This window comes from Zalophus californianus, chromosome 10 (assembly GCF_009762305.2).
Source record: "Zalophus californianus isolate mZalCal1 chromosome 10, mZalCal1.pri.v2, whole genome shotgun sequence".
Lineage (NCBI taxonomy): Eukaryota > Metazoa > Chordata > Mammalia > Carnivora > Otariidae > Zalophus > Zalophus californianus.
In genome coordinates this window covers 12,291,290-12,316,434 of record NC_045604.1, presented here as the reverse complement: position 1 = coordinate 12,316,434, position 25,145 = coordinate 12,291,290, and the positions used below count along the sequence as shown (strand labels likewise).

Below are 25,145 nucleotides of genomic sequence, written 5' to 3'. Positions count from 1 at the left end.
CTTTCTACCTCATCTTATCCAGAAACCTATGTTTTTCTTTAAAGATTTTATTTATTTATTTGACAGAGACAACAGCGAGAAAGGGAACACAAGCAGATGGAGGGAGAGGCAGATGGAGGGAGAGGCAGAGGGAGATGAGAGGCAGAGGGAGAAGCAGGCTTCCCGCGGAGCAGGGAGCCCGATGCGGGACTCAATCCCAGGACCCTGGGATCATGACCTGAGCCGAAGGCAGACGCTTAACGACTGAGCCACCCAGGTGCCCCAAGAAACTTTTTTTTTTTTTTTACAACCAAATATGTGCCCTCATATCTGCCTGCATATTCGTAAGACAAAGACAATGCTAACAACAATAAAGGCTAATGGTTACACAAAGCTGACTATGCCCAAGCCACTGGGAGCTTTCTAAGTAATACAGAAAGCATTAGGGAGCAGGCATGGGGGAGAGGTGGTCACCGCTTTACAAAACTGGGGTCATTACACCATGTGCATTCCACTTGCCACACAACATCCTGTGTGGTCCACAAACTTTTGACTGACTTTATCCATTTATCAAGGTTATTCCCTCTCTTCTAGACCTTATTACCTCACACAACACAGCTACTTATAACCATCAGTCAGGCTAAAAAAAAAAAAATGAGCTGCCTGTATAGGCAACAAAGATACTCCAAAATCAATTGGAAATGACCCTGTCTCAGTGTTCTGGGCACACAAAGCAAATCAAAAGGAAATGAGGGGGGATGGGAGAACTTATCTTCTGGGTTCACTCTGATTAATTTTAGGCCAAAATATATGAGCAGGGGTATTTTAAGAGCATATCAGGTTTCTAACACACCTATGGGTTTAGTGTCTTTCAAAGCTTGATTCAGCTCTTCACCAGCAACAAAGTTTCAAAATGCTCAAAAAGATGGACAACCCAAAAGGCTAGACAAATTAAATGCCATGACCTGACTCCCTCTTCACACTATAAACTCTTTCATTTTTCTCTCCAACTAACCACTCCCCCTATCTACCACCACCTTTATTTAGCAAATTCTAAAACAAAAAACCCTGTTCTATTTAACTCTCCTTCCATCTCTCTCTAGGTCAACCCTGTTTCTAACTCTCATGCGACAAGGTAATCTTTGCTTATAACTTAGTGGGTGCTCCTCTTGTTTATTAACTTTAAAAAAGTCAATCAGTCATGCTTTAGTTAGCATGTAAAAAGTTGGAATGAAACAGGGACTGCTGTGGAAGCTATCAGAACACAATGACACAATTTTAGAACCACTTATAAGCAACAGATTTTTTTAAGCTTCAGGAAAAATTAAGGTAAAAGGAGAAAAATAATCAAAGAGGAGAACACAGAGATAAGATACCACATAAAAAAACATACACAGACACACAAAACAGAAAAAGAGAGTATACAGAAGGTAACGATCTCTATAACTTGTAAATACAAAATATCCTTTCAATACATCACAGCAAAGAATGTCACATATTATTCATAATGTGGATAGTCATATTATAAATGTACACTATGTTATTTCACATATAAATGTCACATATTACCAGATGATATCTGAATATTAGATTTTTATTAAGAGAAAACTTGAGAGGAAATTTAGTTAATTCCTCTTTTCTAAGTAAAGCAGTATCTAAGAGTTGGTAAACACCTGTACCTAAGAATGAAGTAGAAAATCCCACTGGTTCTTGGTAAGATGCTTCTAATGCCTAATGAACATTACTTTTTGCTAAGTATCCTCCCCCTGTAATATTAACATCCCAGATGTTTTAATCCTTCCCTCAGCAGAAATGCTGGCAGATAGAACATGAAGAAGCCATCTGTTAGCCCTGTTTCTTCTTAAACTTATTTTGTCAGTTTTTTGAATGAGCCTTATTTTCTAGTCTTTCCTGAAAACTAGGTCTATTTTAGTATACAGAATTAAAACTTGATAAAATTCCAGTGAGGGTAATTATAGTTTTAAACATTAAATTAGTTTTAAACATTTAAACATTTAAAAACTATCGGGCTGTTGTCTGTGAATTACGTTAATAGAATATATAATTCTGACTAAATCATACGTTAAGTTTTATAGAAAAATTGGTGGGCATAGTACATCCAGACGGATTTCCAAATTTAACAACATACACAACCTAAAAAAAAAAATACACACACACACACACCCTAATTTCTTCACGAACATAATTCCAATAATTCTTTTCCTGAACCAAGCTTTCTCCTGTGTTTTCTTCTGTAAGTTCTGTAGTTTTAGCTCTTATATTTATGTTCCATTTTGAGTTAATTTTTATATATGGCTTGAGGAAAGATTTAAGGTTCATTTTTCCCAATGTTTCTTGAACCCTAGATTTACTGCAGACATTTTATTGATACTGATTAAACACAATGTAAAGATAAGAAGTACCTTGTACTCATTTAAGCATCTCAAATTTGAATAATAAATACCTTCTCTCTTTTTAACTTTTTATTTTATAATAGTTATAGATTTACTAGGGGCACAAAAAAAAATGCACAACGAAGTCCCATGCACCCTTCCCACAGCCTCCCCTAATGTTGACATCTTATACAATATCAAAACCAAGAAATTAACATTGGTAAAATCCATAGAGCGAATTCAAATTTCACCAATAATGCATGCACCAATATGTGTGTGCATACAGTTCTATCAAATGTGTAGCTTTTCAAAAACATCACCATGATCAAGCACTCAACTATACATCAGCACGAGACTCCCTTGTGCCACACCCACCCCTCCAGTCACTCACCCCTCACTCACCCTTGACCACCACTAATCTCTTCTCTATAACAGTGCTATTTCATGACTATTACAAAAATGGAATCATGCAAGTACATGTCTTTTCAATCTGGGCATTTTTCCACCCAGCATATTTTCCCTGCAGTTCATTCAAATTATTGTGGGAATCAAAGGTTGAGTCTTACTGCTGAGGAGTAGTCCATGGTAAAGATGTACCACAGTTTGTTTAACCACTCACCCACCGAAGGACATTTGCGTAGCTTGCAGTTTTGGGCTACTATGAATAAAGCCACTTATGAACATCCATGTAAAACCTATGCCTATCTTTAACTGCCTTACTTCCTGACATACATACTGCAAAGGACAAAGAATGGAATCTGTTTTTAAAGGATGTAAATGTTCAATTAAAACAATACATGAACACAGTCAACAAGCTCATAGAGGAGCTTTCCCAGATCCTGGCCAAAATGCAGGGTGTTAGCGGGGATAAAAAGTGTGTGTATGTGTGCATGTGAGTGGTTAGGGTAAAGACAAGGGAGGACGGCAGGGTCACCTCCCTTGTCCTGTGCAGAAGGGCAAACATTTAGTGTTGTTATTGTTTTCTAGTGAATGATTCTTCTGTTTTACACTTGTTATAGCACAGAGACTAAACCCTAACATATATTCAAAGTTTGGGAATGTTTGATAACAATTCTGTATTGCTCTAAGGGAAGTTGATTTTGTTCTCTAAGATCTTTTTTACTTCTAATATGATCAATTTCCCTGTTGATCACAATCCACTATAAATGCATGCATACATGTCAGATTCTAAATTTATTTTAGGCTGACCATGGAATATGCCCGCTACAATTCACAGGGAATTAGAAAAATAAAATACCATTACTCAATTAAATATGGTGATTATAAATTTCTTTGATCACTTTTGGAAGGTTTTCATGTATGTTCTATGATATGCTTTGGACAATGGTTAAAAAAAAAAGGACTGACACTTCTGGATGACATGAGAAGGGAAGAAAAATGTGCAACAACAAGAAAGCTTACCAACAACAGCTGAGGGCTAAGTCCAGCTGACTCCAGAGTGTGACACATATCCTCGGTAGAGCTTTCTCCATGCAAACACTTCCAGAAAAAGAAACCACCTAGTAAAACAAAAGCAAAATGCATTAACCAATGGCTACTTACCATTTGGACTAACATTCTTCCTGAACTGCAATCTAGATCCCCAGAGAGGCAAACTAGCATGAGAAAAAAGAAATTAATGTCTCAGTTTGCTTGATTTTAAAGCAGAGGGCAAATCATCACCTAACACTGTCTCTTTAGTATACATATTAGCCAATAAAACTTGTACGACATAGTGCCTACATATCCACAGTATTTTCTGTTCACTGGAAAATATACATTAAATTCTTAGGTTAATTTTAAAACAAACTGAACCTTTGAGATGCTGTAAACTCCTGCCAGGCTTTCCTCCAGAAGAGGCAGGATTCAAAGAGCAGTTTTATCATTCCACCTACCTAAAGCCACATACTCCTCTTCACTTATCTTCTTTATGTTGATCACATCCTTCTCATATTCTAAATATTCCAGGAATGTTCTTACAGGTAACACACCATCCTTATCGTCAGAAAATCGGACTGTAGCAGTCCTGGTTTTTTCCTCTTTGTACTTCTCTAGTAATGCCTGGAGCTTAAGCAGTTCTTTGTCATCAAGCCTCAGTAACACAGCCAAGTCCTTAAAAAAAATAGGAAAAAAAAAAAAGGTTGTGAATACACCGTATCTCTTCCTATGACTCCGCCATCAGGGTTGCCCCTGTTATCTGAAGTGAAATGCAAGACTATAAGCAAATGTGATGGCTACAATGTACTCTGCTTAAAACTTTACTCACAAACTCATGAACTGGATATTAAGTAACTTGAACTTATCTTGAAACACTACATATTACTAAAAGTATGATTTTTATATAATTTTTTGAGAATACTCTTCTAAAATGTTTGAATTTTACTAAAGTATTAATTTAGAATCAGAAAAAAATTGCAAGAGTATCAACTGCAACTCTTGTGGTTCTAAGTAAACTAAAGGCCTATCTGAATGTTTATTTATTAAGCAGCATAAACACAATAAAAAATACTGAAACCAAGCCTCACTGTATCTACACATACATCTTCTACGTGGCTCTCAGGGATACAGAGGTTGAAAAGTTACGTACTGCGTGGAGCACTGGGTGTTATACAAAAACAACGAATCATGGATCACTACACCAAAAACTAATGATGTAGGGGTGCCTGGGTGGCTCAGTTGTTAAGCGTCTGCCTTCGGCTCAGGTCATGATCCCAGGGTCCTGGGATTGGGCCCCACATCAGGCTCTCTGCTCTGCAGGAGCCTGCTTCTCCCTCTCCTACTCCCCCTGCTTGTGTTCCCTCTCTCGCTGTGTCTCTGTCAAGTAAGTAAATAAAATCTTTAAAAACAAAAAACTAATGATGTAATGTATGGTGATTAACATAACATAATAAAATTTAAAAAAAGTTAGAGATATATCCTGCCCACCTTTCAAACCATCTTTACAGACCATATGTGCAAAAACATCTCCTGATTTTACTATTATTTTTCTAAATTAGGGATAAACGTACACACACACACTAACATATGCTTAAAAGACCCTAAATTCACCATAGCAAGCAAAACTTTCTCCCCACCACATGCTGTTGTTTTTTAAAAACAAGTAGTACACTGCAAACGCTATGAACACACAACAGTAGTTCAAAGCTATACTGAATTTATTATACATGAGCTTATATGAACTACATTCCACAGGAACAAAAATGTCTCCAGACTCGAATTTTAGTTTTACAGGCACAAGATTAGCCATTCAGCCTAGAAGTGGACTGGACATTTTTTGAAGGATCTAAACAAGGTCACAGCAAAATACAATTTTAATCCTTAAAAAGTGCTTTAAAAAATAATAAAAATCAGCCAACTGGTAACTTTAAATTTTGTAATTTTTATCTTTACATACTGTATTGGGGCTATCAAGTGAAAATGAATTCTGTAGGGGATTACTAATGACATACACTTAACTTTCTTTGGTGAGTTGGAAAGTTGGGATCTTATGAAAAAATTAGGCATTGAAGAATCTATGAAATACCTAGGCAATCCTGCAGACATAATTTAGTCAACTTGACCTTACTGTTTGAAATGATCTTATACTATTGCTGAAGTAGAAAGAAAAACAAAAAGATCCTGAAAAATGGCTTTGTTGTTTATAATAGCAATCACAGAATATTACGAAGGCTGTTAAAATGCTTTATGAAATCCATCTATAATCCCAAGGATAAAAAGATGTTAGAATGTGTAAGTAGTTTCCAATACAGAGAGAAAATCTTTCATTTTTCCGTTCAAAAATTTTTATTCACGTATGTATATTTAAAATAAAAGGTTTCCACTTTAAACTTCAATTAAGTTTCAGATACACCAGATAATTTTTATAAGTATTAGTGGATTGACAAATCACTAAAATCACTTAAATAATAATTTTCCTTTAGATATGTGGACGACATGGACCCTAAAGGCAAGCAGGTTGTCCACAGTCACACGGTAATCTGAGAGAAAGAGAGGACAACCTTCCTCTCTACTCTCTATCAAGGAAACTATTTCTCCATATGAAAAGTAAGAATTTTGCTTACATGCTCCAGAATTGAGCAATACTGCACTATAATGAAGATTACAAGGTACTGCCATTTTTTAAATGTTTTACAGAATGAAAACATAGAACATTTACTATAATTAAACACTTTGATGTAAGACAGAATTTCTATTTAAGTATTATGTAGTAGACAAGAGAACAAGCTGTATGAGTTTGTTCACAAGACCACCAAAAACCCAGTCTCTTCTGTTTAGCAAAATCTTTTTTTTTCTTTAAAAGAAATTAAAGTTTTGCTACTTCAGTAAACTGAATATATTTTAACTGGCAAACCTGGTCCAGTTATGTTGTCAGAAACAACCTTAAAAAATGAGTTGAAAGAAACCAAATGCTTCTAAGATAGTGAAAATGGATTAACAATAAACTGTAATATCTTGGCATAAATAATATAAAGTTAGCACTAAGGCAGAGAGCCAGCAGGTCTTATAAAGAAAATACACCTTTACCCTTCATAAAAATTCTCAATTTTCTACTTTACTATCAATTAAAAAATTAAAAATAATCAGAGATTATTTTGTATAAGGAGGAATGGAATTACTCACATTATCCGAGAATGGTGCGTCTGAATGAAAATCAAGGGAATTTAACTGACAGACAGACTCATAAAGATGGAGTAATTTCAGTTTATTGGCACAGAACTGTAGCAATCCTTCGTCAACAGACTCAAGCTCTAAAAGGTGGAAGAAAAAATACATCAAAGAGATATATTTAACAAACTTATAAAAAGGTCTTTCTTTCATTAACACTCAGTATTTTATACTTCTCTGATGTTCTAGTCTATTAAATACTGAGATACTTAAGCTGTAACAGATTACTAAGACAAAGATGATTTTTCCATCATGGAAAAATATCCAAATATTTTAATGAAATAAGGCATAGTACTAGTGGGGGAGGGGGGTGGAGAAAAAGAGAAAAAGAAAAAAAGGCAGAGCTTTCTTAGTCTAATACTCAAATTTTTAAAAAATGATCTGAAAACAGCTTTGAAAATATTCTCCCTCACCCCATAATTCATATGCCACCAATTCTGTTCATAGAGGACAAATAGAAAGCTGCCTGGCTCTTGCTATCATGGTGGTCAAAGATACCAGAATTCAAGCACAAACTCCGGACTGCAACAGATTTATCCTCAAGGAAGGCTGGCAAAGAGACCAAAGTACAATTCTACTTGAGATTCTCCATCAATCAGGCTTTTGAATATTTTTTAAAAAAGAAATACTGGGCGCCTGGGTGGCTCAGTCGGTTAAGCGACTGCCTTTGGCTCAGGTCATGATCCTGGAGTCCCAGGATCGAGTCCCGCATCGGGCTCCCTGCTCGGCGGGGAGTCTGCTTCTCCCTCTGACCCTCCCCCCTCTCATGTGCTCTCTCTCTCATTCTCTAATAAATAAAATCTTTAAAAAATAAAAAAAAATAAAAAGAGAAATACTCTCTACATAATACATTCCCTCAAGGTAATTTAAATATTTATCATCTAATATAAAACAACTACTCTTTTAAAAGGCAGGGATTTTACCTCCAAGAGCTGGTAGAGCTACAATAAAACTTAGCATATTAAATAGGTGAAATTTTTAGGAATCTCAATTATGGGTAGAACTTGAAACTGGTGATGATTTTATAGAATTCCAACACTGGTATTTGGTTTACTTGTATTTTGTCCAGTGCAAGATAAATTCTGATTCAATAAATTTTGAGATTTCGGTAAAGCCTGGAGGGATGGGGGAGCTTTATAAACATACTATGCTTTTTAAAAGAAATATTTCTAACAAGTTGTATATACTAAAGAAATTCACTATTTTCCAAAAGTCAGCTTTAAATATGTGTTGAAAAAAAATCTCAACATTAGGATGCTTAAAGTCTTGAAGGGGGATACTATGATCTGTTTATTAAGCCACTTTAAGTTGGCTTAAATATAAATATAAAGCTGGCTTTACATAACTAACATGACAAGCAAAAAGTCCACAGCTAGATGAAGTCTACATATTTCACACTACAATTTAATATGTTAGGTATTGAGAATAAACTGAATTTTGCCGGGTCAGCTGGAGAGAGTACGGAGTTAAAATTCCACAGTTAGAGATGTAGTTCTTTTTCAGACAAATTTTGAACAGTAAAAAACAACCAGCAAACTCAGAGCTAATAATTTACTTAGAGTCCAATTCTGGAAGTCCTTACTGTTCATGAGGGAAGCAGAGGAGAAAATGTGGATTCCATACAGTAACAGAACGTTAATTCAAAGCGTACCTTTTTTTTTTTAAATCATTATCTCAGTCAAAACAAATTTAGAGAATGCTTCATCTACAGAAATCACTCTCCTTCCCTAAAGCTAAGTAAAAGACAGTTTGAAAGCAAGAAAGCCCCACTGTTTTTTTGCAGACCACCAGCTAACTTTCTCCCCTCAGGCTGCTGCCTTTCACACATGAATGACTGTAACAAAATAACCACTTCTCACCATCCTATACTGGTGTCTTTCCTCAGGGTAGAAAGATTTTTAAGAGAAATATTTACAGAAAGAAACTATATTCAGAGAAAGCTCAGATGAAGATCAGCTGCATACACCAAGTAGGGAATAAAAAAGTCTCCAAATACTAAAGGTATGAAGTAAGTTTCCTTATTTCTTGTAGCATTTCCACATTGAAGTAACATGATGATATCATAAACAGGAATAGCTTTTTATAATCAGAATTATAAAATCTGAAGACCAGAACCTCCAATCAGTACAAACCCTATTACCTTGATTTTTTAAAGTGTCCATTAAAGTCTGAGTGATGTTTCTAAGGCAGGAAAATGGTAATCGTTCACTTGCCAAAATGCTTTCCAAAGCCTAGAAGAAAGATATTGAGCAATTCTAACAATCAGACAGCAACGATTTTGTTTTTTAAATTTTATATTTATGCCAACACCTTCAGTACCCCAAATTTCGAAGGGAAGCTCCATAGTTAAGATGTTTCCATGTACATACCTGAGAAGGAGAGTTGCATCATATCTATTATGCAATCAATTTCATCTCATGCCCCTTATGGTGGAATGGCAAAAAATCCAGACTCAATGAAACGACTAGAAGGCAACTGGTATTTAACAGAATGGCCAAGATGAAACAAAGACCATGATAAAGCTATTCACCAATAAAAAGAGTGCAAGTCTATACTCCACAGGCATAAATGAAAAGCAGAGGCTGTTACTGTTGTGTCAATGATGAAAGGTGACAACAACTCAGTTACTGTTTAATGACCGCATTTGAGCATGGCTGGGTGAATATACAGGCCACGCAAGGTGTATATATAGATGCTCCCTGCCCCACCCCACCCTCCTCTTCCTGCTCCTCCCCAGGAGATACTTAAGAGCCTTCACCACCAGTTCCACAATCTCTCTTTATGCCGAAAGAAGCAACCATCAGAATCACCAATGGGTAGACACAGCAGTTAAAGTTCATACTTATCCTTTCATATTAGGCCATTAAACTGGCTTTTATTGGTAAGACTAAATAATTTCAAAAGTTGGCTGAGAATGTAGCATGAGACAAAGATTGGAACACAATCACCTGTGTGTTTGTGTGTGTGTGTGTGTGTGTGCTTAGGTAGGTAAGAAATGGGGCTCTGAGAGTGGCTCAAGAGGGTGGTCAAGCCCATCATGAGGCAACTACATAGTGGATATAAAGAAAGTGACTGAAAAAGGCAAATACCCAGCAAAACAGAATTGTCTCTGTTCTGTCTACCGCTTGCTTATTTATTCATTCTTCCAAAGCCTAAACTGTTTTTTTTTTCCCCTTTAGTGTTAAAAACAATACACAACTTTATTAGCTTTTCCAGCATTTTTTATAAAATTCATAGTTTCACACACAATTCAGTAGTATAATAATTTTTAAAAAGGTCAAGAAGACAGTCTGTAGTACGCTGAATTTTCCAATTTTGTTGTTCCACGATGTAAGACAAAAAAGACGGTACCTTGTTTGGGTTATAACCCTCCCTTTCTACCACAGGTTCTCTAAACTACCTCTCTTGGATGCCCACCTTGTCACAGGAATGTCATCTTTCATAACTGAGACTTTGCCCTAAGAGGAGAACCAATTAGCCCTGTCAGCAGAATGGAAAACTTGATTAGAAGTCACAGGCACTTGGGTACCTGGGCGGCTCAGTCAGTTAAGCATCTGACTCTATTTTTTTTTTTTTTAAGATTTTATTTATTTATTTGACAGAGAGAGACAGCAAGAGAGGGAACACAAGCAGGGGGAGTGGGAGAGGGAGAAGCAGGCTTCCCGCGGAGCAGGGAACCCGACGCAGGGCTCGATCCCAGGGCCCTGGGGTCATGACCTGAGCCGAAGGCAGACACTTAACGACTGAGCCACCCAGGCGCCCCAAGCATCTGACTCTTGATTTCAGCTCAGTCAGGATCTCACAGTTGTGAAATCGAGCCCTGTGTCAGGCTATGCAGTGGGCATGGAGCCCTGCTTAAGATTCTTTCTCCCTCTCCCTCTGCCCCTCCCCACCCTCCTTCTCTTAAAAAAAAAAAAAAAAAGTCACAGGGACTTGCCAGTTCTACAATAAAACAATGAAAAGTATTTTTAAAAAATGACTGCCACAGTAAAATAAAAGGGAATAAAAAGAAATCAATATTCACTAAATTTTTACTCCCACATATCCAGCATTATTTTAGTTGTTGTGGATTATGAAATTGATGTATTTGGTGAGGTCCCTACTTGAAGGAGCTTAAAAGAGGTAAAAAGGAAAAACCTGGTGAGCTACAATTCATGTACAAGAAATAATTAGAGAACAAGCAGCCATTAGCTATCCAGTTCTGACTAAAAGCAGAATAGGAGTTCAGAGGTGTCCATGGGGATTGAAGAGTTGTGGAAGAATTTATAGAGTTAGAACTTGGGGCGCTTGGGTGGCTCAGTCGGTTAAGCGGCTTGCCTTCATCTCAGGTCATGAGCCCTGCATCGGGCTCCCTGCTCATCAGGGAGCCTGCTTCTCCCTCTCCCTGCCGCCCCTGCCCCCCACTTGAGCTCCCTGTCGAATAAATAAAGTCTTAAAAAAAAAAAAAAGATTTTATAGAGTTAGAACTTGAGCAGCATTATGAGGGGTTTGGAGAAGAGGGTGCAAGTAAAAGAAATCACAGTGAGTTGTCATATTAGAACCACAAACCTGGCAAAAGGCAACAAGTCTGCCAATACCATGGGAGGCTGAGGCTGTGGAGGAACAGGCCCTCTTACACGGTATGAGTGGGAACATACATTAGTCCAAGTATTTTGAGAAGCAATCTTTCATCAACTAGTACAGCTAGAGAAGCTCAGCACACTACCATTCCCCTCTTAGGTACAAACTCAAGAGAAGCTCTCGCATATGTGCACCTGGGAACATAAAGATATGTAGTATCCTAGGTTTAAGGATAATCACAGTATCACTGTACTAGCAAAAACTGGAAACAACTCTAAATGCCCCCTGACAGGAGGAGAGTGAATCAAGTATAGTGGTAGACACAGTACATGCCCACTGTAGCTGCGTGTATCAACAGGGACCTCTCAAAGAAACATACTGTTGAAGGAATGAAGTCACAGGAAGGAGACACAGAGCACGACTCCAGTGATACAAAGTTTTAAAAGGCAGAAAATGCATCGATGTTTTAAAGGAGCCATACAGAAATAATACAACTATAAAAAGCAAGAGAGAGAGAAACACAAAATTCTGAACACTGGTTACCTTAGGAATGGGAGAAGGGGCTTGACGAGGGACACGTAGGGCTCTTCAGAGTTCTTGGTAACATTCTATTTCCTAAGGTGGGTGGTCACACATATGTGTTCATTATTATTCTTTATTCTGAGTATATGTTATGTATAGATGTGTGTTTCAAACATGCACACATGTGTATGGTAATGTCACTTAATTTAAAAAAGGAGGAAAGGAGAGAGACAAGAGGAACTTCCACATGTGAACATAAAAAGGATGCGTGAATAAAAACCAGGAAAGAAGAGGTCAGCCTGTCATGTTTGGAGGGAAAAAGGAAAATAAAGACCTTCTTAAGAGAAATATGCCCCAGCTACTCAGCAGGAAAGTTCACATATTATACATACTTACTTGTTTCTTGGTTGCAGGATACTTAATATCAAGAATTAATTCCTTTATTTGTGTTTCAACCAAATCTACAAAGAGAAAATTAACCAAGGTAAATTTTCCACTTTTGTTACAAGGTAAACTTTATTCTGAAAGAAGAAAGCACATATTTGTAGCTATCAGCCCAGTCTCAGAGACTTCTGGTTTCTCTCCCATTATTGTTCTATTGTTACAAATTTTAGTATCTTCCAGAGGGCATGCCTCATATTTACAGAGCAATTCCAATTAAAAATATACATGATTACTTTCACCTCACCTTATTTCAAGGAGTTCAGTTCAACAGTACCAGGAGTTACAACAGCTCAAAAATGAACTGAAATATTCTGATTGCTGCATTTAGAATATGCTATTAATTCAGAAAATGACAAAGTATGCGTTACTATTTTTTGCTAAAGGATGCGCACCGAGGTTAGGAGGTCTTGTTTTCAGCAGGACAGCCAGCTTCTTCACTAGGTGCATGTCCTTGGCTCGTTCGCACTTCTTGTCACTAGAACAATAAATACAACAAATTCTTACAGAATGTGAAACTGCTTTCCTTCTAAGTCTGACACACTCCAACTCTTTTCCTTTATATTCTTCCTATTTAACTTTAAAGATATCTGTCTAATGAGAAAAACAACAACAACAAAATGGTAACTACAAAACAAAGAGCAAAATAAGGGATGGAAAAGTTAGCAGAGGGACACTGGATGAATCTTACCTCAGTGCTAAATGGAAAGGAACATTTACTGTTTTCACACTTCCAGACACTGGATCAACAAGACAGATCTGGTAAGTCTGTGGCTGCCAACTCTGACTGGTAACATTATTTAAGCCCATTATTTTATAGCCAGGATACAGAAGCCTGAGGAAGTCACAAACCAATATGGTAAGATTATTAGAGAAAAAGGAGAAATGCCAAAAGTGCTTTTATTATAGCTAGGGACCCCTACATTACTATCAATTCAGAAGCACTAATAAGGCAAATAAACACTAACTAACTGAAACAAAAGCATAAGTAAAATAGATCCTGACTGGTACAGTTCTGCCTTGTTAAAATGTGCTAGAACACGGAAGGAGTCAGGCCTATGTAGCAATGACAAACAAAGCTTTCACCTCACTTAACATCATCACCACAGGAATCTGAAGCAATCTCTCCTTTTGAGCCTCCACAGCGTAAGTAAGGGATGGGGATAAATGGCAGCACCACAGGTAACTTTATTAAATTCGGTAGCATATCATGGTAAGATTTTTTGTTATTAAATACTTAATCCTTAATTATATAGCAGGCACTCACAGGGAAAACCAGAATAAAGAACACCGCAATTCTCAAACAACTTGCAACCTACTAAGCAGCTTTAATAAAGACTTGAATAAAAGCATTCCTTTTTGTAACCAGGAAAATGCCAGGGTTTGCAGCTTACCTGCAGTGCTTTCCCACGTTGAAAGCTCCTACTCGAGGTCCCTGCTGTGTGCTCCACACTTCTAAGATTCCCCTTCTTGGTGCATAGATCACAAGGAACTGCGCTACTCGGCTTGGACCCTGAGTATTTCCAAAGGGGGAAAAATCCGCCTTTTCTGGTACTCTTTCATGGAGGTCCTCTACAATTTGGATCCAACCAATCTGTGCATCGCGATACCCTTGGAGACCAAGGAAAAGGGAAGCTAATTAGTTAATCTAGGTTTGATCATAGCTTTCTGAAGCATTGTGGGATATTTTAGAGAGGGGTTTAAGAAAAGCTATATAAGTACATTATCTTTTTAGTATGAAATATCTTAAACAGAAAAGACAGTAATTATAATACTGAATCCATCACCGTCTTATTAAATCTTAGTATTTTGTTATATTTGCTCCTGATCACTTCTTTTTCTTAAAAAAAAAAAAAAAACAACAACAGCAGCTATCATTACGGCTTCATGAGTACCCTTCCTCAATCTCATTCTCTCCCCTCCTTCCCTTTAAAAAAATTATCTACCTTTAAAAAATCCGAGGGAGGTTATCAGGTTTGGATTTTAAATAAAAGTCCATATAAAATGTAAGAGAAAAATCAACTTGACTTTCTGCTTTTCAAGACCCTTGGGGTTATGCAGACAGGGAGAATACGGTGCAAGGTGGTGGCAGGAAATCCTGGCCTATGAGAGAGAGATATAGCTCATACTGTCTTCTATCTCAGGGGGACCCCTTCCACAGGCAACTGACCCCTCCCTTCTGAGTATGGGGGAAAACTGCACCAGCTGCAGAAGGAAAAACAACAGTACCAGCAACAAGATCGCTACAGTGGATCTGGACCAGCTGACGTACTTATGTCTTCTATATTCTGGAAAAGTCTTGCTGAGAACCACCCTTCATGTTATTTCAGAAGACAAACCCCAAGAAGAAATGATATATCTGCAGCACTAAAACCTATTTCTTTTTTTTTTTTTTTAAGATTTTATTTATTTATTTGAGAGAGAGAATGAGAGAGAGAGCATGAGAGGGGGGAGGGTCAGAGGGAGAAGCAGACTCCCTGCCGAGCAGGGAGCCCGATGCAGGACTCGATCCTGGGACTCCAGGATCATGACCTGAGCTGAAGGCAGTCGATCAACCACTGAGCCACCCAGGTGCCCTGTAAAACCTATTTCTACAGACACTTAAACATGTAACAGGTGAACACTGCAGGAATTCTCTGGCAAGAAGGTGACAGTGGTCTCAATCTGTCCAGAGTAACTTAATGTCCTCAAATCCATTATTCCTCACATTGCTCACAGTACAGACCAGATTGCATCATAACTGTGGTTTCTAACAAGGAGCCTGTCTGTGCTGACATGTTACTATTCCAGATGATTCCAAAATATGCATTCTCCCTTCTTCCTTGGTCAAAGAGATTTTATCTTTTTCAGGTTGACAGTGTGCCTACATATTTTCAAGTCTCCCTTATAGTTAGGTATGACTATGTGACTAAGTCCTGTCTAATGCACTGTAGTAAAAGCTTGGCAGGAAATCATCTTCAAAGTGGACTGACTCCGTTGGTAGTTCTTCCTCTTCCTTTCCTCCTTCCTGGATTGCAGATAGCAAGGCTGGAGCTCCAGCAGCCATCTGAACCATGAAATAACCTTGGAGTGGGGAAGCTCAGGAAGTTAAACTGGGTTCCTGAGGATCTCATGGGCATATTATATCAATCCTGAACTTGGCTCTTTTATTAGCAGCTAACTACAGCTCCCAACTGACATACTACTAAGAAACTTAAGTAAATTGATCCAAGCATACAGATGTGGAAGTCAAGTCAGCAAAGATGGGTTTTTGCCATCTTTAGTTTGAAAGATTTAGCATTCTAGATTAGAAGAGAACATCTGATTTAAACATGACCTTGTGAAGTGGAATGAATGTAACAGAGGCAAGAAACTGACTTCAGGAATTTGACAATGACAGTGAGAAATGAAAAATATACAAGGAAGAGAATTAAAAGTGCCGATAAATTAATCAAACTTCAAGGATAGAGCAATTGGACTACTAGATCAAGTGTTACTGACAAGAGTTTGTGTTAAAAACAAAAAAGATAGCATAAACATAACGAATTAAGCAGTGTTGTCCACCAGAAGCTGAAGGATGATAATACTGCTCAACTATTGGGGTAAAAAGCAAATTAACATTTTTTTCTGGATTTTAATAAGGAAGTACCTTTCCACATGCGTATTGCAATTCCTCTAGCTACATCCAATAAAATTACTCTGCCAAAATCATCTGTTACTGCTGCCAGTGTGTTACATGGAGACAGACATATACTTTCACCATGGCGTCTAGAATCTGGAAGTCCAAATCTGTTATATAAAAGAAAATAAAAAGCTCAAATCAAATTCCAGTCTAGAAAAAGATGACAGAATGATAAACTGCATAAACAAAGTCGGTCAAATCTGCTTTTATATAAAGAAATAGAAATCCTGCATGGATTGTTAATTTAATAATTAATTACACCAGACATTTTGCAAAACAAAATGCCAAAGAAGTTTCTTCCATTATAAAATAAAACCACTTAAGTTTTATTTCATAAATTTTCTCTATAGATATCCAATCTTATATTTTTATTTTTTTATTTTTTTATTTTTTTATTTTTTTTTTTTTTTTAAGATTTTATTTATTTATTTGACAGAGAGAGACATAGCGAGAGCAGGAACACAAGCAGGGGGAGTGGGAGAGGGAGAAGCAGGCTTCCCGCAGAGTGGGGAGCCCAATGTGGGACTCGATCCCAGGACCCTGGGATCATGACCTGAGCCGAAGGCAGACGCTTAACGACTGAGCCACCCAGGTGCCCCCAATCTTATATTTTTAGAGAATATCAAGTATAACTATCTTTTCTTGATTAACTGTTATACCATAGGAAACAGTACCCTCACAACCAATTAAATTTTGGAATTCTTTGCTCCTACACAGGCATCTTTGTCTAAGTTCATATTTCTAATCTCTTCTTTCTGCTAGATATCATATCCTGCTGACATCCCTGTATCTGCCTGAAGAATTTCCCCTCTTCTAAATAATTCTCTCTCAAATGTTCTTGGTCTAGAACCAATCTTACTGGAACTGTAAGATCAAAGGAAAGAGGTCCTGTGGAAGGAGAAGTGCACTCGTTTGGAGGGAAATCCCGGAGACAAGGTGCCCCAATGCTGTTAATATATTTGGAAGTACAGAGCCATCTGGCTTACTTCTTGATTCTTCAGTGAATTTAGAAAATGTGAGATGTTATCATATTTTTTAAAAAGATGAGAAAACCTTACAGGCTCATCTTCAATAAATTTTAATAACAGGTAATTAGTTATATCTCTTAAGTGAAGAACATCTACAAGGGGGGGGAGGATTCTGTTTCCCTTCATGGTAGTATTTTATATTAGGTAATAAAAATGATTTTAAAACAAAATCAAGCAAAAAATCACACTCTCTCATCCCCAAACCTGACACATACACTATCCTCTAGCACAACTGAAGTAATAAAAAAGCACAACCCTGCATTCTGAAGAGTGATTGAATGCATGGGACTCCTTGTTTTTATGTTTTTTAAAGAAATCACTAAGCACTTTTTAAGTCTATAGAGCTTACTGATAAACTATCTAAGCTCTTTAAAAAATTTCAACAGCTCTCACAAATTTTCTTGCAACTTAAGATTATAGGTATCTGTATAAAATCACACTCGGCAAATACACACTGAGCACTACTACAGGACAGGGAGGCAGCTGTGAACAAAACAGGCAAGAACCACTCTCCTCATGGACTTTATATTGTGACAGAAGCTCCAAAAACTCAATGAGATCGACAAATCAACTAAGCGCACTGCAAGACCATAAATTTAACAGCACACTTTTTAAAAATACAAAAACCTGAGAGGAGCGTGACAGACTTGCCTGACAGCTAACGGGGTGGCTGGCTCCACCTTTGGCTTTTGCTTCTGCACTGCTTCTTCTTCGTGCTTGCTTTTCCAACCAAGCCAACCACTGAACAGAAAGAAAATGGAGAATAAAACCAGCGCTCCCAGCATTTTCATGTGCAGAAGACGAAAACAGATGGTAAAAGCAAGCGGATAATTTTACAGATAAACAGATAATACAAATGACTTTACACGGAATTGTGATGAAATTACCTGGCAGCATTAAATAAAGCAGAAGTGAGTTTACTTGCGACCGCCAGCGCCACATGAGACAGTAATGGTTGGGTGCTTCCCTGGAAGACAGGACACAGGAAAGAGAAAACTGAACAGCTGACAAAGAAACAAAACAAGCTTTCTACACAAGGCTTACTTTTAAAATTTGTGAAAAGCTGTAAAGCCTGGACTAGCAAAAATATTCAGCATCTTTCAGACCATACAGTAAAAGCTCTGTTTTAGGAGGCAGCAATATAATCAAAAGTTTTAACTCTACAGTTTTACAGTAAAATTGCTTGTTGTCTATTCTGTCTTCAGGATTTCCCTCCTTAAATTGTAATTAACTTAAAAAGTTTAAACTAGGACAGTAAGATGGCATTATTCTAGCAGTGCTATGGATTTCCTATCTACACACAACTGGCTTCTGTCCCTCTCTCTTTTTTTAATGTATATTTTTATTAAAGTAAAGAGATAGTCTGGACAATTCTGAGAAGGCTGGTTTTTTTAAGCGAGAAATAGCACCTAATGGTCCCCTACCTTAGGAACCAATTTTCACCACTTACATCTACTACAGTCGGCAGCTTTACAATTCCTGATGTACTCAAATCCCTGCTGCTGCTGACTGCATCAATATTTAAAGACAAATCAACTAAGAATCTGGGGCATCAGAAACAGAGAAGTTTGTTTTACGCTGACTTTAGTACCTTCTCAGTTCACCTAAAGAATTTAGAAGAAAGGCAGTGGAGACTAATTTTAGCTGCCAATGAAACTTAGAAATGTAAACTGATGAATCTTTCTAAGGCTAACTCTCAATATCCAATTTGTACACAAGCTGAAAAACCAAGAGAGGCCTCACTCATGATCAGTGAGGAAACTCTTACCTCTAAAGCATAGAAGAAGCCGGTAAATGGATTGGACCCGACAGTGATATACTGAGACATGGCGGGTGGACTGTTTTTAATTGCTGCGTTAAATCCACCTATATTGGAGGCAGTCTTCATTTGGTCAAAAGGGGACAAAGTCATAATACCTATTTTAAAACAACAACAGCAACAACATGTGAGCAGAATGCACTAAAACGACGCTGTCATTTTAGGTCATTAAATTTTTACGTCAATTCCATTCGAAGACGCAAACTGCTTAGTTTTATTTAACGGATAAAAGTCATTTTTAAAAGCTACAAAATCAATGTCATAAAATATTCGTAAGATATTAAAAGTGCCATCTATTCCTCTAAGCCACAAAATACTACAAAAACAAAATTTAAATATTAATTTTTTAACAGCTACAAAACTCAAACAGTACAAAAAGTACAGTCTGCCTTACTTAGAGGTATCAGTCAGTTCTGAGAGGCCTCAACTGAAACAGTCTCTTATGCTGCTGTTCAGAGATACTGTATGTACATAAATGACAGCACACCAAGTCAATTTTTTCATTTAATAAAATGTCAAAGAGACATGCCTCATTCTTCTCGATCACCCAGAACATTCCCCTGTACGGCCGTACCGTAACTGATCTGACCTACCCATGGACATTTATGTTGCTTCCCATCTTTTGCCACTACAAATAATGCTACAATATATATATCTGTGATATGTCTTTGTGTACCTACAGAACACTATCTGTATGGAAAATTCTTATATAGAAGTGTGGGCTCAGAGGGGATCACGTTTTTAAAAATTTTATTAAATACTGTTCTACTGCATTCCATAGAGGTGGTGCTAATTTACACTCCCACCAAAAAGGTGAGAGAGCATCTGTGCTCCCATACCCCTCCCAACACAGCAAAAACGAACACTTTCAAACCTTTGCTTTGTAGTCCAGAAATCCCCCACCTTTTCTAAGGAAGAGTTAACTTTTCATTTCCCCAAGGCTCTAAGAGCAAAAGCAGACAGACTGAATGTTGGCATCCACATGCCTATATGCAGCAGAGGAAAAACCAAGGTCATGTAACTTCACCCGGGTGGCAAGGGGGGAATAAGCCGAGAGAAAGTAAAGATGTACTGCTAAGATTCCAACCTATGTGGCCTCAGGCACACATATGGTACCTGGGTACTCATATGGTACATGAAGACAACCAGTTGGGAAGTTCTGAACTCAAATACACTGTAGAATGGAATTTTCATATATAGGTCTTGCCTCTACTTTACCTGCAAATGGTCAAAAACACATTGTTCCTGAAGAAGAGTCCTGGGAAAGGAAATACTTTTAGGGAGTTCAAGAGCAAACCATTTGCCGGACTTAGGGATTAAAGTGATGAAATAACTGTTGCAGAAGCTGGACTATTCTGAAAGATCAGAATGCCTGGCTCACATTCATGAATGAACTCATGACTCAATACACAAAATGTTTTTACTATATGATAAAAATTTGCATAAGTTTGGCCCGACTTTACCAGAATGAAATCACACAATTCACCCATTGTGTGGCATATAAATTGAAATTTCAGTTTTAAAGTTAACTTCTCTCCGTACTCCCACATAAGATAGGTGGGAGTATAAATTGCTACAAGCTACCCAGGGGACAACTTCCCAGTATGTATCCAAAATTTTAAGTGGGTTTATTCTAATTTATTCTAAAGAGATGGCTGATCAGTTCTTTCCGTCCTTACCACTCTGATCTTCCCCTTCCCACAATTTCAGTCATCCACTTTCAGTGCCACACACACCTTAGATTCTGCTGTCAACTCTATAGCCTTTGAAACCTTGATTTCAAGCATACCACCTTTTGACTATCCCACTCTAGTAACCCCAGTAATAATTCCACAATTTCATCAAGAGTTTCATCAATCCTACTATTTTTTCACTATCAAGCAACTTCCGCATTCACTTCCCTTCTTGTCTGGCTTAGATTTGTGTTCCATCATAATCATTCTCTTGCAGATACCTACCTACAATTGCCCTGTGTCTCTCTCACATACTAACCTAGCCAAATCCTAACCTGGATGACCTAAACTTTCTGCAGTCTCTGCTGTTTACAGCAGACCAGCTGAGTATCACCAGGGGGAAAAAATACACCTGGATTTCAGAGTAAGGCTCACAAACAAATGGGCATCCAAAACCAGCCCCAAATCCTACCGTCCTCCTCGACCCCCAACTCCCATGCCTCCATGACCCTCCTGTCCTACAGTCTACAGCGTGCTGACTAAACCCCTGTGCTGTACTTAACATGCTGTCCTGCTCTCTATACTGCGGCCAAGTGGTGGCATCCAGAGGACCGCTGTCTTCTGAGTCACCAATCTTAGCATTACTTTTCACTGATTTAAGGTAAATGAAGATATAGCATAATAATGACAGGCCCTCTTCCTCCCACCATATCCTTCCAATATGCACATATTTCAATTTTTTATTAAACTCACATTCACTGTTTTCATTATTAAGAATGATGTAAATATTACTCACTGCTGAGACAAGCTGCCTACTGTAATTACATTTCCTTAGATGTGAGTTTTTTTGTATTTCCTGAACATCTGAGGCCTTCCCACATTTTGCAACACCTTAGTATAAATATTAACATAATTTATATAAATTATAATTTAGTTTAAAAATGCATATTAAAATATATTTATATAAATAGAACACTAATTTGAAATACACTTTAATATTAAACTACTAAGTATTGAATATCATTAAAATATTTATATTAATTTAAATCTTAATATAAATTTCTATAAAGTCAAACTCATTAGATAATTTTCTAGGTCTATTACAGTAGACTACAGTAGATTATAGTAGACAAAGAAGACTTCTTTGACAAAATAATATTTGAGCAGAGACCTGAATGAAGAGAGAGAGCGCCATGTGGCTAGCTGGGTAAAATGTTCCAGGCAGAAGGAGCAACAATCACAAGTGCTCTCAAGCAGGAGGATGCTTGGTGCATCTCAGGGAAAATAAGGAGACAAGCATGGTGGAACACACGGAGGGGGAAACTAAAGAAGATAATGTAAAAGATGTACCATAAACCAGGCAATGTCAGGCCTGGTATGACTCTGTAAAGCCTTCGGATTTTATTAAGATGAGAAGCTGCTATAAATAACATTTTGTGCAGAAGAGTGACAAAAACATGACTTACATTTCAAAAGGCTATTAGCTACTAACTGGTGAACAGAGTTTAGAGACGGAAGAAAGGAATCAGAAAGACCAGCTAGAATGTTTTTTCCCTCAATAGTTCAGGCAAGACATGATGGTGGCTCAGACCACAGCATTAACAGTGATGGAGATGAGCGGTGGTCAGATAGGGTCTACAGTGCGGGAAGAGACAAATGGGAGGCTGGATGAAACACATGAGAAAAAGAGGGGTCAAGGATGACTCAGAATCTTTTGGTGTGAGCAACAGAAGAGAAGATATAGAAGAAAAAAGGAGGAAAGGGTTCAGGGGAGGAAATCGAGAATTCTGTTATGGATATGTTAAGTTTGGATACTCAGGTGGGCAAGTCTAGCAGGCACTGGAAAAAGTATAAATTTTAAGGAAGACGTCAAGACTGGACATAAAAATGGAGAGGCTGTGATACAGTTTCTCGTTCTTGTGTTTCTAATTTTTGAAAGCAGGGGTGGAAATATTTCTTCTCCGACCTACTCTAATCTGGCTTTCATCCTCACTGGTCCACCACTCAAAGTGCTCATATCAGACTTAATGAAGAGCTCTACGTTGTCCAATCCCGTGGACCTTCTCCCTTCCTTGGATTCTATGAAGCATTCCACAGTCAACCTTTTCCTCCCAAATTTTTATCAACAATCTGGACTTCTTCCCTAAACTTTAGACATGCACGTTTAACCGCCCACTCGACACCTCCATCTGAATGTGGAATTGTGTCAGAAGTTAACCTGTAAAAAACAGAACTCCAATCTGTCCACCTCAAAGCTCTTCCTTCTCCTTATTCTCATTTTAGTAAGATGTGATCATCCACTCTTCTGCTCAAATTTAAAAACTAAGAAATCCTTAAAATAAATAAGATAAAAACTAAGAAATCCTTGAATCTTTCCTTTCTCTTATTTCTCAAATCCATCCCTCTCCAAGTGCAAAATATATGTTAATTCTGTCTACCCCTCTCCAACGCCACTGCTCCAACTGTAGGCAAAGCCGTCCTTCCTTCTCCCCTCCTGCAACAAACTCCTTCCTGGTGTCCCTGCCTTTACTTTTTATTTTACAAGCCTCTCTCTAAGCAGCAGGTCAGAAGGATAATTTTAAGTAGCCCGTACCTAGACTCCATCAATGACATCCACTGTATTTAGAATAGAATCCAAACTCCTTACCCTGTGTGATCTGACCCTAGTCTACATCTCCAACCTGACCTTGTCCCATTGACCCTTACTCTTAACAATCAAGTCATTATGGACCTTCCTGTTTCTCAGGACTTTGAGGCTCTTTGCTGCTTCCTCTGCCCAGAATGCTCTTCCTACACCTCTTTACATAGCTAGCTCCTTCTCACACCCTTTATAGCTCAGTCTGAATGTCACTTCCCTGGTGAGACCTTTCCTCACCAGTCTACCTGGTGTGCCCTCTCTCTTTACTCTCCATCATAACCCTCTGCTTATTTTCTTCATGATACATACCAACATTTTGATATTACCAAATTATTCATTTGGTTCAACTGTTCACCGTGTGTCTCCCTATCACCAGAATGTAAGCTTCATCAGGGCAGGGTCCTGTCTGCCTTGTATTTCTAGCTCCATTATTAACACCTAGGACATAATAGGTATTCACTTATTTGTTGAATGAATTCATCAAAACTTTACATAAAGATGTACATGTAAAATAAAGTCCATTGTACCTTTTTTTTTTTTTTTAAAGATTTTATTTATTTGACAGAGACAGAGCACAAGCAGGGGGAGCGGCAGGCAGAGGGAGAAGCAGGCTCCCCACTCAGCAGGGAGCCCAATGTGGGGCTGGATCCCAGGACCCTGGGATCATGACCTGAGCCAAAGGCAGACGCCCAACCGTCTGAGCCACCCAAGCGCCTCCCCATTGTACCTTTTTTAAAAATAATTTTGTAGGCTGGGAGATAAATGAATAGAATAGTATTTTCTATCCAATCATTTTTCCTAGCCTGTTTCAATGTTCCAAAGTTCAATTAACAGAACAGGGAAGCTACCCTGAACTGAACTCAACACTTTGGAATTTTGCAGCAAAAGTAAAGACAAACTGTCTACCAGTAAAGTGCTGATTGTAGAGTATTCCATAGGAGAACTATGCAACAATAAACAAAGAGATCTGTGTGTCAGGTATTTTCTGTCTGACTCTGTGGATTCACATTCCTTCCTTTTCTCCCCACCCACTCTCAGGGGCCAGTGTGTGTACATTAATGGTGACCTCCAACTTGGGTTCAGACAATGGGAAGTCTCATAAGGAGAGCAAAGACAGAGAGGAAACTGAAGTCAGGATGCCTATTTCTCTGTGACATTTGTGCAAAAGTCAACCTGCTCTTAAGATGCTGATTCTACTCGTCATCTCCAAGTTCTGGAACTGCTCCAGGTCCTCACCCTGTTTGTCCTAGGAGTGGTCAACAGCTGGGCTGCTAAGAAGCCCTGAGATGCTCTATCATCCCTTGTGGTTCTCCAACACCACATCTTTCTAGACAACTTCTCTATAAATAAAACGTGTTTCAACTGTCCTATTTCAAGGGTGCCATCTGTCTTCTATTAGGACCCTGATAAAAATGTGTAATAGCAAAATTGATTGAAAGGCTCTTTAAATACACTGATTAGAAAAGAGCTGTCATACAGTTGATATGATATAATCCTATTTATGAAAACCTATTTCTCTATATAACCATATATATATTACACATGCATTTCACACACAAGTCTGTAAGGATGCTTACCAAAATGCCAATGGTGAGTATCTCTGGATGGTAGGGCTAAGGGGATATTTTTTCTTTTTCTTTTTATATATTTATGTACTATTTGAATTTTTTAACAGGCGCATATTGGTACGCAGAAAAAAACAATTTTTTAGTATTTTCTTCTCCACCCCCATTTCTACTACCTTAATTCAGAAACTGATTACTTCT

The 25,145-nt window shown here is 37.9% G+C and overlaps 1 protein-coding gene and 1 non-coding gene across 3 annotated transcripts in view; both read right to left on the bottom strand.

Annotated features, from left to right (window-relative positions):
* The window catches only part of RAB3GAP2 (RAB3 GTPase activating non-catalytic protein subunit 2), a 93,366-nt gene that overhangs the window by 20,757 nt on the left and 47,464 nt on the right, over positions 1-25,145 (bottom strand). The window contains exons 10-21 of one of the 2 annotated variants that reach the window (XM_027609748.2): positions 19,018-19,166; positions 18,137-18,216; positions 17,901-17,990; positions 16,189-16,328; positions 13,955-14,171; positions 13,252-13,395; positions 12,956-13,038; positions 12,516-12,580; positions 9,178-9,268; positions 6,993-7,120; positions 4,268-4,484; positions 3,795-3,892 (exon numbers count right to left, since the gene is read on the bottom strand). In XM_027609748.2, the coding sequence (XP_027465549.2) occupies positions 3,795-3,892; positions 4,268-4,484; positions 6,993-7,120; positions 9,178-9,268; positions 12,516-12,580; positions 12,956-13,038; positions 13,252-13,395; positions 13,955-14,171; positions 16,189-16,328; positions 17,901-17,990; positions 18,137-18,216; positions 19,018-19,166 (1,502 nt within the window). The remainder of the gene's footprint in view (positions 1-3,794; positions 3,893-4,267; positions 4,485-6,992; positions 7,121-9,177; positions 9,269-12,515; positions 12,581-12,955; positions 13,039-13,251; positions 13,396-13,954; positions 14,172-16,188; positions 16,329-17,900; positions 17,991-18,136; positions 18,217-19,017; positions 19,167-25,145) is intronic. The other variant, XM_027609749.2, reaches the window with a different exon arrangement.
* Positions 24,122-24,253, bottom strand: LOC113933779. The gene has a single exon (XR_003523485.1). It is a non-coding gene; the product is annotated as a small nucleolar RNA SNORA36 family (small nucleolar RNA).